At 45.7% G+C, this 14,741-nt stretch overlaps 1 protein-coding gene across 1 annotated transcript in view; it reads right to left on the bottom strand.

Annotated features, from left to right (window-relative positions):
- Window positions 1-4,056: 4,056 nt before the first annotated feature.
- FTSHI1 (FtsH extracellular protease family) overlaps window positions 4,057-14,741 on the bottom strand; it is a 106,465-nt gene continuing 95,780 nt past the window's right edge. Inside the window, exon 17 of the mRNA XM_086817697.1 lies at window positions 4,057-4,499. Coding sequence (XP_086673823.1) covers window positions 4,272-4,499 — 228 coding nt within the window. The 3' untranslated portion in view covers window positions 4,057-4,271. The remainder of the gene's footprint in view (window positions 4,500-14,741) is intronic.

Here is a 14,741-nt window from a genome sequence, read left to right as displayed (position 1 = left end):
CTCCTATCACCGGGAGAATAGGAACGGTCCCTGCTAGCGAGTCAAACTCAACTTGGTAGTAGCAAAATCCCAAAGGATGAATACCAATAATCTTGCCAAGTGCACCAAGGAGGCTAGCCTGTAAAACAGATCCCTAAGCTATCCGCGTTTCGAGCAACTACCAACAATCTTGCAGACCAAAGTGGAGACCTCAAAGGATGCGGTTGTCGAGGCGACCAGCTGGAGGTCTGCTTCTGAAAAGGAGAGGCAAGGGACATTGGCCTCAATCGAGGATGACAGAGCGGCTGCCATGGAGTCCTCGGCGTTCAAGACCAAAAGAGGCCGAAACTTGCCAGAATCAAGAGCTGCCCGATAACTAATAACCTACCCTGAGAAGCACTGAAGGGGGGGGAAGCGACGAAGAAGGAAAAAGAAAAAACAGTAAGTGACATTGGACGGGAGGAAAGAAGGCTGACAGGAGGGAAGGAAGGGGGAGGGGGGGGGGAAGGGGGGTGCTCGATGGCCAAGGACAGGAGGCGGGGGGGGCACAGGTAAGAGGAAAGAGAGGCTGAAGGGGCAAGGTGCAGACATAGGGGAGAAGGGAGAGGGGGGGCAGCAATAGCTCCATAGTCACCAAAAACGAGAAACGGAAACAGAAACGACACCCCCTCGAAAACAGAAACGACAACCGATGGGAAACAAAAACGGCACATATACTTGATAAATTAAATTATAGAACCAAAAACTATTACAAATTCAACAGCAAGATTTTCTCAAGTTTGCACAAAGGACACCTCAAGATCAAGTCAATTTCTTGTTGAATTTAGAATAGAAAGTACAATGCAAATACATCAGCCAAGTTTGGAACTCATGAGTAGACTCAAACTTGCGAGAGATGCACATCATCTGAGCCCAGATCATCATAATCTAGGAAGTCGTTGGAGCCGCAATCCCTTGCTTTGCCCAAACTAGCTATCGGGGTAGGCGGTAAGCTGGTCTGCTCCTCTGCCTCTAAAACTTTCTCATCCTCCTCTGACCAACGCTTCCAAGATTGGGGGTTCTCATTTCGCTCAAGAGGACGCAAATTGGCACTCACAAAAATTAGATCATTGGTCTTTTGAGTGCCAAGTCCGTTTCGCTTCTTTGAAGCGATATGGCTAAATGAGCTCCATAGTTGCTCCAAACAAGAGAACTGACCGCCTGGCTCAAAATCTTGATGGCCAATTGTTGCAACTCTGAAGTGTCTACCCCATAGTCCTCCCACCAAACATATGGATTAGTGGTGAAGCGATTCGCCAAAGCATTAGCTCTTCCAAACCTCCTCTTGCAAGCCCAGTAATTTGCCAATTGATCCTTGATAGTTCTCTCCTTTCTCTCCAAAATCATGTCCCATTCATCTGCCACCACTGAATATGTGTATTCATTGCATGTTTGAAATTGGGGATCGACCATACAACCTGCTGCATGCATAGGTGAATGGTACATATCCCATCTATCCTAGCATAGCTTTCTTAAAACCTAGTATTTATGTTCACTTGCTCGATGTGCTCCAACTTTTCCACCATCTTGTCCATCCCCTTGTAAATCCTTTCAATGCATGGCTGAAGTGAATCTGTCATCCTCAAGAAGTGGATGATTGGCTTTCCTAAAGCTACACCTGCTCCTACCAAAGAGGGTTCCCAATATTTGACGCACATGCCTTCCCTACAATAGTTCTAGACAATGCATGCCTCTCATACGCATCACTCACCATTAACTGCTTTACGGCACTAGAACACTTGTTAAGGGACTCCAATATGAGAAAAATAAATTCTTTATTCATACAGTAATAGTAGCAGTTTTGGCAATACAAGTTACAACATGCGACTTTCTACATGGGTTTATTGTCTTGATCCGTAAGACCAACAAGTGCCTCAACATCAACTAGGGCCACAGTAGGTGCTTCTACAAGCTCCAAGTTTCGCCATATGGGTGCTCGTCTTTGAGTGTGTCTTGGGACCACTTGCCATAGCAAGCAATCTTCATCATCCCAAAACCACATGGGAGGGCAGCGACATGCAAACTAAATAAAGAAAAAATAACATTAGTCAACCTAATCCTAGCCCTAATAGAAAGCATATACAAAGCCCTAATCTTAATAAAAATCTTAATGAAAGATTTTGCATAGTATCGAAAACTTATTGAATCTTTTTTTCCCTTCTCATCGAAGCTAAACCCTAACCCTAGATTCTACATAGAAAGCCTAATAAAGAGCTTTGATGGAAAGCTCGCGGAGTGTCATCAACAAGGCAAAGCACCCTTCTCTTGAAGTTATGGGACCATTTTGCTGAAAAATTTAATTTGAACAAAGCTAGCCCTAATCCGCTTTCAGTTCGATGCCAACTAAATGGCAGCCAAGCCTAATAGTCTTTATTTATCCCAAAGCACTTGAGTCCGAACGCTATTATTCATGTATCTGTTGAGCGAATAGGGATTTCAAGTCCTGAGCTCGAGCACCGCCTAAAGCTACTCTTCGGGGTCGAATCGATCGAATAATGCTTATTCCAGGTTCAACTTTTTTTGTGAGTCCCGAAGGGCAGATGAGTCCCTCCCCCAGGCTAATTACTTGGATCCTAACCAATGCACATTTAACTTGGCCATAAGGCCTGTTGTCGAGCCCTCTTAGAGATTGCCTCCTGCAATGTCAGGCTCTCTCGAAGAGGCAAAGGGCATCAATAATGAGCTCTCTCGATGTATTGTCGCTCAACCACGCACGAATGACAACCACAACGTCGCTCATAGAACGCCATTGGTGTGAACTATTCAATGCAACACAATAAGAAGAAGAGAGGGATTAATTGAAAAACAAGGTCCATATATTCTAAAAGAACTTGTTATATTTTTTAAAAAAGTGCAATTTAATTAAGATGCTTCCCATCGATTTTATATGGACTTGCTTCATTGGACATTTGAAAAATGTCAATGGTCATTTAAAAAAACAAGGTTCATTTACAAATTTTTAAAAAAGCACTTACTGTCTTGAGTGTGGAGGATGGAGCTGAGAAGTGAATGTGATTGCCTTGCTTGACTTCAACCTTGCTCCGCACGAGACGAGATAGAGAGGAGAGAGAGAGAGGGGGAGGGAGAGAGAGAGAGAGAGAGAGAAAGAGGCTTCTCCTTGAGCTTTGGGATTTGACTACCTGCTCTTGGAAGTTGTGTGCACACTGCAGTACAAAACAAACAAGTACAATAGGAACTTGCGTGCAAGTTCAGAAGAAACAAGAAAACATGCTGATGGAACGTACAACATGTTTTCTACCAATGTTACATTTCTGCAACGTTCTGAAATCAGGACGTTGGAACTTGGGGAAATAGTTTTTTGTTTCCAGCCGTTTCAATATTTTGTTTCTTTTTTTTTTTTGTCATTTAAAAAACGTTTTCTTTTCCAACGTAAACACAACTGCACGGGCAATCTCCCGTTTTATGCTGGGCACAGACAGGCTGGGCAGTGGCTGTTTTTTTTATCACACGACGTTTTTTTTTTTTTGGGTTATTTTGCCACATGGCAACACTTCACCCAAAAACGGCGTGCTTGGTGCCCGTTTCCTCCGTTTCTTGTGAGGCGCCCACGTGCGATGCATTCCCAGACCGTTTCCAACACTGTTGGCTGGAAAACGGCGTTACCCCGTTTCAGGGGGCCGTTTCCCCGTTTACTGTGACTATGAACAGCTCTCGCTTGCTCAAATTAATATGATTTATGTATGTTTATGGACCATAATTAAGAACACGTTTCCTAAATTTCGTTGTACATCAAACAATAAGGTTGTTGGCTATCATATGAAGGATAATAACTGAACAATCTGTCCTCTCACTAAGCTTCATGTGAAAGCATGGAACCAAACCCTTCAGCTTAACTATATTGATAGCTTGTATTTGTTGAGCTTTGAAGAAGAAGCCACACGTGCATGCCTTGATTCCAAAGAGTATGGCAGAGAATTTTCCTGTTTTTCGGGAGCTATTCTATCTGACACGGGGCATGATTGCATGGCTCATGGATGCTCGGCCACACCCCTTTTTATAGGGTGCGTACAAATAAGATGCAGACAAAATTTTCGCCGCTTAAAATTGCTCAACTATTTCGGCATACACCTCGCATTTACATGTCTTCTTGTTGAGAGTACTCCACTAACAGAAAAAATTCCCCTTTGCAGGGTTGAAACCCCACCTATACATAGTTTAATCTGAACTCTATACATGAGCCACCGCTTCCATACCAATGCCAAAGATGGACAGAGGCCAGAAAAATTCGACAACTAGCCATTTCGTTCTACCTTGAAAGTCTCCACGTTACTTTGAGGATCAATCTGTACACCCACCAAAAGCGTGCTCGGTGCTTCCAGCTCATTTGTAGCTTCCGAATAGCTTGGCAAAGCTGCTGGATCTACTTCCTCTTCGACCAGCTGGACAGAACTGCCCGCTGGATAGTTATCAAGTATAAGATCAAGCTCATAGCCATACAGTTCTTCTTTGTCCAAAATGACCTACAAATTGAAAAACAAAACTCGTCATATAGGTCGCTCAAAAGCAGCTTGAAATTTAAATTCAATGAAAAAACATAGATTGAAAAACTAGGTAAACTTTTCCGAGGAATTTGATCCACACTCTTGACAAAGCAGTGTCCTCAGCCCAAAGTTATGGACCCATTGTGAGAAGACTCTGAAAAGCCCCCAACAAACCTACCCTCCTAGACAACTAAAAAGAGGGCCCTGGCAAGGATAGACTTCAGGCATAGACAAGATGAACTAGGCTTTCCATCCACGGAAGAGATGGACCATAAATTGAAAGAAAATAGATATTTAAGCTTCAAGAGTGCCATGAGGTTGGCCATTCTGAGAAAAACTGTCTTCTGCTTCAAAAAGGCCAGAGACTTCCCTAGCTTCCAACAGCACCAGTGTGGTTATAGACGAGAGAGAGGAAGAAAAGTATGAGCGAAGCACCAAATACACAATGGTGCATGTCCGTCTCTGTATCTACCACCTCTGCAAAATTGGAGTCTTACCTCTGCTGAAATCTCCACCTCCAGAAGAACTCAATAGACTATAGGCATTCGTAGGAATTATCTGAAATGTTGTTCGTTTCATCACTGCCAGTGTAGGGTTGAAAGAACACCATATTTTGACCTTCCACCATCCACAGCACTTAAGCACCTCCTCCAGACAACCATTAGCGAGAGAAGATGTGATACTACCCAATCAATCGTCTGACAACTAAGATCCTTGGATCCCACCAGGCAGGTAGGGGGGAGAGAGATGATGACAGCAGAGGGAAAGAACATGGAATTAGCTTTACAAGGGTGGATTGACAAACGGGCATTGATTGTTGCACCATCAGTCAGAACACTGGACTTTGAGAAGGCATGCAACCTTGTTTATTGGGGTACCTTGGAGGGCACCTTGCTGCAGATAGTACCCTTCTGGATCTCGGCCCTTTACTCCTTGGCACATAGCCAGGTCCTCTCAATCAACAACAAGCACCCCCGAAGACATTTCCTATATCCCATTCAGTGAGCCAAGCCAGCCCCCCTGGCTTCTTTTCTCTTCCTCTTTATTACAGAGGTGATGCGTACCTTCTTGCACACGCATGACACAAGTCTTCAGGGCCTCAGCCTCCCCATCCACACTTTGGAGGAGCCTACCTTTCCCACACTGAAGGGATTCTACAGCGGTTTGCAGACACCATATAAGTGTTCTGCCTTGCTTCCGGCACTCGGATCAATTGGCACAAGTTGTGTGGTTTTTGGGTAAGGCCCTCCCCATCAATTGGGGAGCCATTTGATGCTTTTCAATGAATACCCAAAGGCGTGCCACCTTAGATGTCAGCTGGGCAGAGGCTTATCCATAATGTCTTATGGTCAGCCAGCAATGGCCACATAGTCAGGGCCAAGGTAGCCTGGCCAGTTATTGTCCCCACCCCTCCACAGACGGGGGGTTGGGCATCCTTGATCTCACAGTTTAACCATGGAAGGATTCCTCCTCGCCCACATCCTGGCCCACACCCCTCCCATGGTGGTTGTAGCCTCTTGGCACCATTGGCACCAGCTAGATCTTCTCAACAGCCCCAACCTGCGAACTTGACACCTCTTTTGAGGATAAGTTTACCACCAGCCTCTTCCATGCCTGGGGGACACTCCACTTGGCACCTCTTGCCAGAACAAGGAGCTGTGGACGGCTCTCCTAGAGCCAAAGTCCCCACGCCCGATCATCTGCCACCTCCAAAGTGGAGGGGTCGATGCTCCACCCGCGGTCATGGACACTCACTATCCTCACCCGCTAGAGGCAGGAGCAATAATCCTCGTTTGTGAGGTATGGGCTAGGTATTAGTTGGCTTTGGTCCTCAACCACTAAGGCCAAAGGGCGGGGGGGGGGGGGGGGGGGGGGGGGGGGGGTGTTGTCCTCTTGGATGCTGCTGAAAATCACTAGTGGGATGTCTCGTCTGGAGAAAGAACCCACCCACAAAAAATCAGGAGGCTAGGTCATGGGAATGTGTCACTGTTAGGTATTGGGGTTTAATCACAATGTTAAACAAGAGTGATTAGCAAGAGGGGGCAACTCAAAGATTAGGCACACTTCTCATTATGATAATGGTCCTTCTATAGGAGATCCCCCTTTACAAGGTGCATACACATGCTGCCGCCACATATGCCACATGTCAAACTCTGATGCCAAGTGTCCCTAATAGGTGTCACTTTGGCACCCATCATTGCTTACATAAGATCCAAGGCTGTTCCCACACAAAGAACTTACACACACTAGCGGTTGTTCACACACATTGGAACTACTTAATTTAAAGCCTAAACTTACATGCACTAGAGTGCTAGTTTACACAACCACATAGCACTTGTTTATTTCCACATTCGTCGCTATTAATATTTAACATTCCCCCCTCATAGTGATAATGTGGCTCGAAGCCCACTCATCATGGACTATGTTTGCTTTTTCATCTGGCTGTTGCTACTTGTCGTCAAAGATAGAACAGCAAAGTTTGCAGAGACTTAATCACCTTTCAGCTTTGCAAGTCTCTTTCGACACTCTTCGATGCACTGCCCTCGCTTGTGGCAGTAATGACACTTCTTCTTGGTGTCAACCTGTGACGAGCCCACCTTGCCTTTGGTGCTGGCAAGGCCAACGGTTGCCTGGGGTTTGCTCACAAAGGCTTGAGGCAAGGCTCGGGCTTGAGCAGCTCTTTGTGTCCCTAGAGAAGAACGCTTGGTCTCCTCTGCTTGCATCACCCCTGGATCTGTTCTTCCTTGTCTACTCCTCATGGAGAAGTAATTTGACCAACTCCTCAACGGATATAGGATTGCCTCCTCGAGAGATTTAGAGAAGTGTGCAAACTCTAATAGGACTCAAGGAAATAAGAATGGTGGTGACCAATTTCACTACCTCATCTATATTTAGACGTTCTTTTAGGTCTATTACCTTGGTAAGGTGTTCGGTGGTGGAATCACCCTGATTCATGGTTACATTATGAAGCTCCCGCATTAGGTACATGACTTCTACTTCATTACAAGACTAGAACATGGTCTCCAGGACCACCCAAGCAACCCTTGCACAGCTACACAATTGCAAGTGAGGAACATAGTAACAGGAAACGCCATTCCAACTCGTCTAGAACAAGGGAACGGTGTTTCCTATGCATAAGGAACGCCAGAACGACCTGCAACGAGTTGCGGTTTAGTCAGAGCAACTGTTGCCGTTTCGGGAACGACGCTACCGTTTCTAGAATGGCCGTTCCGTGTGACGGCTAGGAATGCAACGGCCGCCGGGTATTGTTTAAAGGTGCCTAATATACTACGCAAGGTACTAAAGTATCTTCAAATGGCACTTGGACAAAGATAACCCAAAAAAAAAGGCTACTTTGTGTGTATGCGCTCGCCACTGGCCGCCCCTCCCTAGGATTGAACAGAGCGTGTTGTAACTTGTCACTCGACCTCCCTCAAACTTGAAAGATCATAGGACCCAAGCTTGGAAGTTTACACTGTGCTCCTCTCGTACTTCCATCTTCTTCTCCTTCAACAATCATTCAATAGCACCTAGAGCTTCAGGCAGCAAGCAATCCAACAAGCAATCTACTTGGTCATGGTGGGAAGAGGTGGACAGTGATGACACATATGCAAGTGGACGTGCCAGGGAAGTGCACGTGTTGCAAGTATTGCAAGCAAGCAAAAACAGGAGGTGCCAATCGTGTGGAGCTCATTTGATGCATGAACCTAGCCATGATGTGGCTTTTTGCCAATCAGTTCCAGTAGAGAAAGAGTTACAAGAAAGGCTCAATGCACGAGTGTTTCGAGCTCCACCTCCAAGGACTGTGGCTGTAAATCCCTCTTTTTTTGCCTCTAGTGCATCTAGTGGTAGTTATGCAACACAGGCTGGGAGTACTAGCTCAACTCCGCGTAATCCTCTTGGGCCTTTTGTTCCCACGGCACCACCATCATGAGGTAGCCAAAGAACTATTCCTGGTTCATGGGATCCTCGAAAGTCTAGGTTTTTCTTTCATGATCACATTGCATTCAATGTGGCAAGATCACCAATTTCCAAGAGATGGTCTGTGCAATTGCTGGATTTGGACCCACATATTCTTCTCCATCATCAAAGACTTTGAGGACCACTTTGCTGAAAAAGGAGAAAGAGGCCATTGATGCAGCATCAGAGAATATTCATGTTGGGTGGAAGAGGAATGGGGTGTCTCTTATCACTGATGGCTGGAGTGATTCTCGCTCTCACACCATCCCTGCTATTGTGGCTTATTCATGAGGTGGTGTGCATTTCTTATCCTCACATGATGCATCTAAAACAAGGAAGAGCTCCGATGTGCTTGTGGAGGAGTGGGCAAATGATGTTGACATCATCGGTCCAAAAGATGTGATTCAAGTCATAAGAGATGGAGAAGCATCAAATTTGCTGGTGTGATCATCCCACCGCTTCGAAGCCATTGCTTGGAGACGTATAGTGACCACTGACAAGTGCTGCTTGAGCCTTGGACTCTGGAGACGGAGACTCTCAGCACTTAGCGAGCAATCAACAGCAAAGAGCTGATAAACAGTCACAGTCGGCAGGCTGCACTGTATCGGTTCCACATCGCAGGTACTAGAAAACAGTCATAGTCGGTCTAGGCTGGCCGTTGGCAGGCTCACAAGGTACGTCAGGCTTCAGCTGGTATGGTAGGCCCAGGCTGGCAGGTTCATCTCGTTGCCAGGCTCCAACAGGTGTGATGACGGGTCATAGGCCCACAGCAGTGCCTAGGTTGTTGCAGCCTGCAGGCGCTATAGCCAATTAGCCAAGAGCTTATGTAGTAGGGCTAAACGCCATCAACTCTTGCCCTCTCATTCCAAACGCAAAGAAGGCTGCTCTGACCGCATTCGCAGTTTCATTGGATGCACCCAAACCGGCGAGGCCACTAGCACCTATTACACGAGTTGTTTCTTCATCGGGCTTAGGAGGAGGTGGAGCCCCCTCTTCCACTCCTTCCAGGGCTTCTCATGTAGGGCCACAGTAGTTAGGGGGTTGTTTAAAACGGGTTTCCTAAAAGTTTCAAACGGGTTTCGTAAAATCAGCCCAAAGTTTCCTACAAGTTTCCTACCTACAGGTGTTTGCATGTCAAAATTTCAAATATATACTGAATAAAATATGTAAAAATAACACTAGATGCATAGAATACATGGAAACATCAATTTGAAGCCTACAGTCTTTGAATCACAAATAACAAAAACCATATAATCATCCATCATCAATGTCAAATGATCATGATTCATAGACCATGGTCCACTGTCCATGATCCATGATCCAATCATCCATCATTCCATGCCACAAAAAAAAAAAAACATAAATGACACTACATAAAAAACTTTATCAAAAGAGTCACACATACTTCGATGTTAGATTTGGGGCCAAAAAAATGTCAAAAAAGTTTCTTGAAAAAACGCGTTTCCTACAATAAAACGTTTCGTAAACGTGTCTAAGTTTCTTTCCTTGTAGAAAACGCGTTTCCTAACTACTATGTGTAGGGCCCTCTGCAGTTCCTTCTCATGCTCCCGTTCCATCAAAAAGGTAGGCCAACCTTGCAGGTACATGGCATCCAAGCATGAAGGCACAGGTAGATGCAGATGTTGCTCGTTTCTTTTACAATTGTGGCATATCTTTCAATGCCGCAAGATCTCCTTATTACAAGGAGATGGTTTAGGAGATTGCAAGGTTTGGTCCCACTTAGGAGCCACCAAGCTTTGAGGCTTTTTGGACCAAGCTTTTGAGGATGCGAAGGCATCCATTGAGCTAGCATTGGAGACTATCCAAGAGAGGTAGCAGAAGCATGGGGTCACTCTCATTGGAGATGGTTGGAGCGACACAAGATCTCGCTCCATCCAGGGTATCATTGCATACTCACGGAGTAAGTCATACTTTGTGAGTTCCATTGACAGCTCAAGAGGAGGGAAGACCGCAGAGAGACTTGTTGATATTTGGAGTGAGGCCATTGAGTATGTTGGGGCCTCAAATGCCTAGCAGTTTATTGAAGATGGGGAAAATGCTAATAGGGCAGCGGGAGTAATCATTGAGATGCGCTATCCCCACATGTTTTAGTCCATGCATTGCCCATTGTCTTAACAATCTCTTGAAGGACATTGGAAAATTGCCTTAATACTTGCCTATCATTGAGATGGGGAGAGAGGTGGTGACCTTCATCACATGCCTATCGCAAGAGTGGCTCCAAGGATCTATTGAAGTACTCCAACACACGCTTTGCCTATAACTTCTTGATGATGGAGCGGCTAGATGAGTGCAAGAATGCACTGAGGCAACTTGTGGTGAGTGATGAGTGCGTGCATTAGCAACAGTCCCACTCTACTGCAGGTACATGTTACTCTCAGACTATACTTGATGATAGCTTTTGGGAAGAAGTTCATCATGTGCTTGCTATTGTCTCACCTATCATTCACATGATAACACTTGTAAATGGTGATGACCCTTGCATTGGCAAGGTATATGAGGGACAGGATAAGATGGTGGAGCACATTAGGGAGATTGAGCCATATGCTGCCAGGTTTGAGGACCTAGCTATGTCAATCACAATGGGATACAAGAGATGCCTTTTATGATGTTTCTCTTATGTGATGTCTACAGGAGATGCCTTTTATGCTGCTTTTCTTGCAGCGGGATTGTTTCTACAGTGTTGACATTGTCACTTTCTCGCATGTGACGTTTACTGGGAGTGCCTTCTACACACTTGGTCGGTGTTGGATTGCCCTCATGGTTTTGACATGTCACATGTATATTATTCATTGTGGGATTATGCTATGCATCTTCACACTTGCCATACATGCCACTGATCATGGCATCGCTGAGAGTTTACCCATCCTCTCATAGCATTGGCTGATGCCCGCCCTGAGCCCCCACTTTTTCTCCTGATTTTCAACTTTCCCCCATTGCTGAATTTTTATTTTTATCGGCTCTACCATTGCTGATTTTTTCCTCATCGGACCCTTCATTGATGAGTTTACCTCTTGCAGCTTACATTGCATGTCTCACAGGTATGACTTCTGGATCTTGTTGCCTTTACGCATGCATATATCTCCTACATCTTCTTATGCTTATCATCTTCTTATCCTTATCACTGGTGCTTTGCTCTCTTGTTGTCATTGATGTGGATTACATGCAGTTCAATTTGGCATTTGGATGCTTACCTTGAGGGGGTATTATATTTACTTTCTTTACTGGAGGATTTTATAACACACCTACTCCTAATGCAACTTATACGATGCCTCTTGATTTGATGCAGTTGATGTCCACGTGACCTTTGACATGCATTTATGTACTCCTGTGCTCTAGCTTTAGCACTATGACATTGGGGTTTCTCATCTTCCACGTCATATAGTGCTTGCTTTTCCCATTGGCACTGCAGTTCATCTTTGCCATCGTGATCTCTCTTGATCACTCTTACTGTGGAGGATAGTGCAGGGCAGCATTCAAAACTTTATCACCTTGCTACCCGTTCACACCGTTCACTTGAGGGGGGTTTGTTGGTCATGTCCACCTGGCCACTCCCAGCTAGTTTAGGTGTGAACCAAGCTTACTCACGGGCACTTTTTTCCTGTGGCTGGACACAGGTTTTTTCCTCGTGTGAACACACTCTTGTGTGTTGGGCACTTAGCTCTAGGCTTTTTAGTACTCTCATATTGTCCTTTCATTTTCATCATCAGAGTACATCTTTTCCGTCTCTCACATTTCTCTGTGCTTGTGCTTGTGTGTGTACACGTGTGTGTGTGTGTGTGTGTGTGTGTGTGTGTGTGTGTGTGTGTGTGCGGGTTGTTAGAGGCGTCAGAGGCGTTTGGTATGAGGCGGGTATGGTACGCGCCTTGAAAGACTCGTATCTTTTAGAGACGTTAGAGGCGTGTTAGAGGCGTCTATATATATATATATATATATATATATATATATATATATATATATATATATATATATATATAATTAATTAATTAATGATAGATAGAGGGGGTATCACCTGGGTGTGTGTGAGAGGGGGAGAGAGTAAGTGTGAGAGAGAGTGAGAGAGTGTGTGTGAGAGGGGATGCCTTGAGCAAGGTTTATGTCATGGCCCTGTGAAAATGGAACAGCACAAGTGTGGGCATGGTGGTTGCTGAGTCAGAATATTGAATGATTCACATGGGGGGTGCCCGGACAGAGTTAATGATGTGTGGACATCCCTAGGTGTGAAGGGGGGAACTAGAACATTAGTATTTTAATGTTTTACTAAAGTTGCCCCTAGGCCTTAGTGGCCCCTAGGGAACTCTAATAATAATTAAAGTGGGGGGCCCTAGAATTATTATGGAGAGGGAGCAACTCCACTTTTGGAGTGTGTGCTTCTCTCTCCTCTCTCTCTCTCTCTCTCTCTAGCTTTTGGAGAAACGTGGAGCATACATGCTAGTTCTCATGCGTGGAAAAGCAAGCGGAGGAGGAGTCGACTGAAAGAAGGTGTGCTGCTGCTGTTTTCTCTATGCAAACCAGCCGTACAGTTCAGTACGGACAGGCTGCTGCAGGTACACGCTCTGTTGCTGGCTGCGCACAGGAGTTGCTGCGAGTATCTCCGCTGGAACAGGCTGCGCACAGGTTCTGGACAGGCTGCTGCAGATTCTGTTACAGGTACACCCGTACGGACAGGACAGAAACAGGCGGCGCTGGACAGTACTGCTGCTGGCGGCGCTGGACAGATCTGGTACAGGCTAGCTGCGCAGGTACAGTCGTGTCCAGATACTGGCTGCAGGCGGCGTATGCAAGGACAGCTTCTGGCACGTATTCCGAGGCAGTACAGACTGGTACAGTGCTGTTTTTCAGGACTGAACAGACAGGTACAGCACTGAGGTGGATACGAGGAGGAGGGTACAGACAAGTACATACACGTGTGAAGCAGGGTTGTGGAAACAAGTGCCTGCAAGTACAGATTGGTTTCGTTACTTCCTCCAGTGCAGATACACGGGCTGATTTTGGTAAGCTCCGCATCTGTTCATCTATCTCTCTTTCTACTGCTTTATGTCTGTTGCAGATTTGAGCTATGTGGCCCCTTGTGAGAGGAGGGGTATGGCAGATTGACAAGGGTGGAGACACAGGTTGAACAGTACATGTATGTAGGAGCTGAGATGTTGAATCATGTGCTTGAGTTATGCTAGATGTATGCTCATGGCTGCCCTGCTTAGTGGTCTTGGCTGATCAGAGGGAGGCACAGTGTGTTGCTTTGAGACACAGATCTGTGTGCGTGTTTCCTCTGTGCTAAGAGGTATTGTGGGCCGTCAGATTGGACATACAGGTGTAATCTCTTGGCTGATTTTGGTTGTACTCAACCTTTCATACTTTTTGGAATTGAATAAAGAAATACCGCAAGGCGCGCCAAGCTTTGGGGCCAACAGGTGTCGCTTTGTTTTCAGATTTGGGCACTCTAGCCCCAATCTTTTCTGTTTTCATATCTAGACTACAAGTGGACGGGTGACTGCTAGTCTACCGCACTCTGGTTTCTATCAGAGGCCGGTTTCAAGGTTCCGTTGCCGGGACCAATCATCAAGTTTCTGAAGGGAATCTTCCACAGGGTCATAGTGGTGCCATCCCACAGGAACCATCTTTTAGCCAGTTTCCGAACATGCAGCATGCTTATGGTGCAAACTCTCAGAGTTCCTTCTATGGACAGCCACCTATTCCTCAGCAGAATATGCATCTAGGTTATTTTGGTGGTGGCTCGGTGTTCCAATCTATGACTGGGGGTTATCCTCAGGGAGGCATGGGTATGCCAGGGCCTTTTGGAGCTAATTTTCAGCCTGGAATGCAGGGGAATATGTATGGTGGTATGCAGTCCGGTATGCAAGGAAATATGTTTGGGGGCATGCAACCTGGAATGCAAGGCAATATGTTTGGTGGTATGCAGCCAGGTATGCATAATGGAATGTTTGGAAACATGGCTGGAATGTATGGTATGCCTGGTATGGGAATGGGAAATGTTGACCCAATGATGGGTATGAATGTTGGGGGCAGCAATCTTGCGAAACCACTTCCATATGATAATCTAACGCCTATGGGAAAGGCGAAGGATTACAAGGAAGGAGGAGCTGCAGTGAAGTTTGATACATTCAGTGGGGCCAAAGATAAATTGAAAGCACTTACCTTTTTACAGCAGTTTGATGCTGCTTTTTCTGGAGGGAATTACACAGAGTCCTCTAAGGTGAGGAAAGCTGCCACTTTTCTCAAGGG

Source organism: Cibotium barometz, chromosome 23, assembly GCF_041138505.1.
Source record: "Cibotium barometz isolate CiBa-2024 chromosome 23, ASM4113850v1, whole genome shotgun sequence".
Lineage (NCBI taxonomy): Eukaryota > Viridiplantae > Streptophyta > Polypodiopsida > Cyatheales > Cibotiaceae > Cibotium > Cibotium barometz.
Note: the sequence above shows the minus strand (reverse complement) of the source record. Positions and strands in the feature narration are given on the sequence as shown.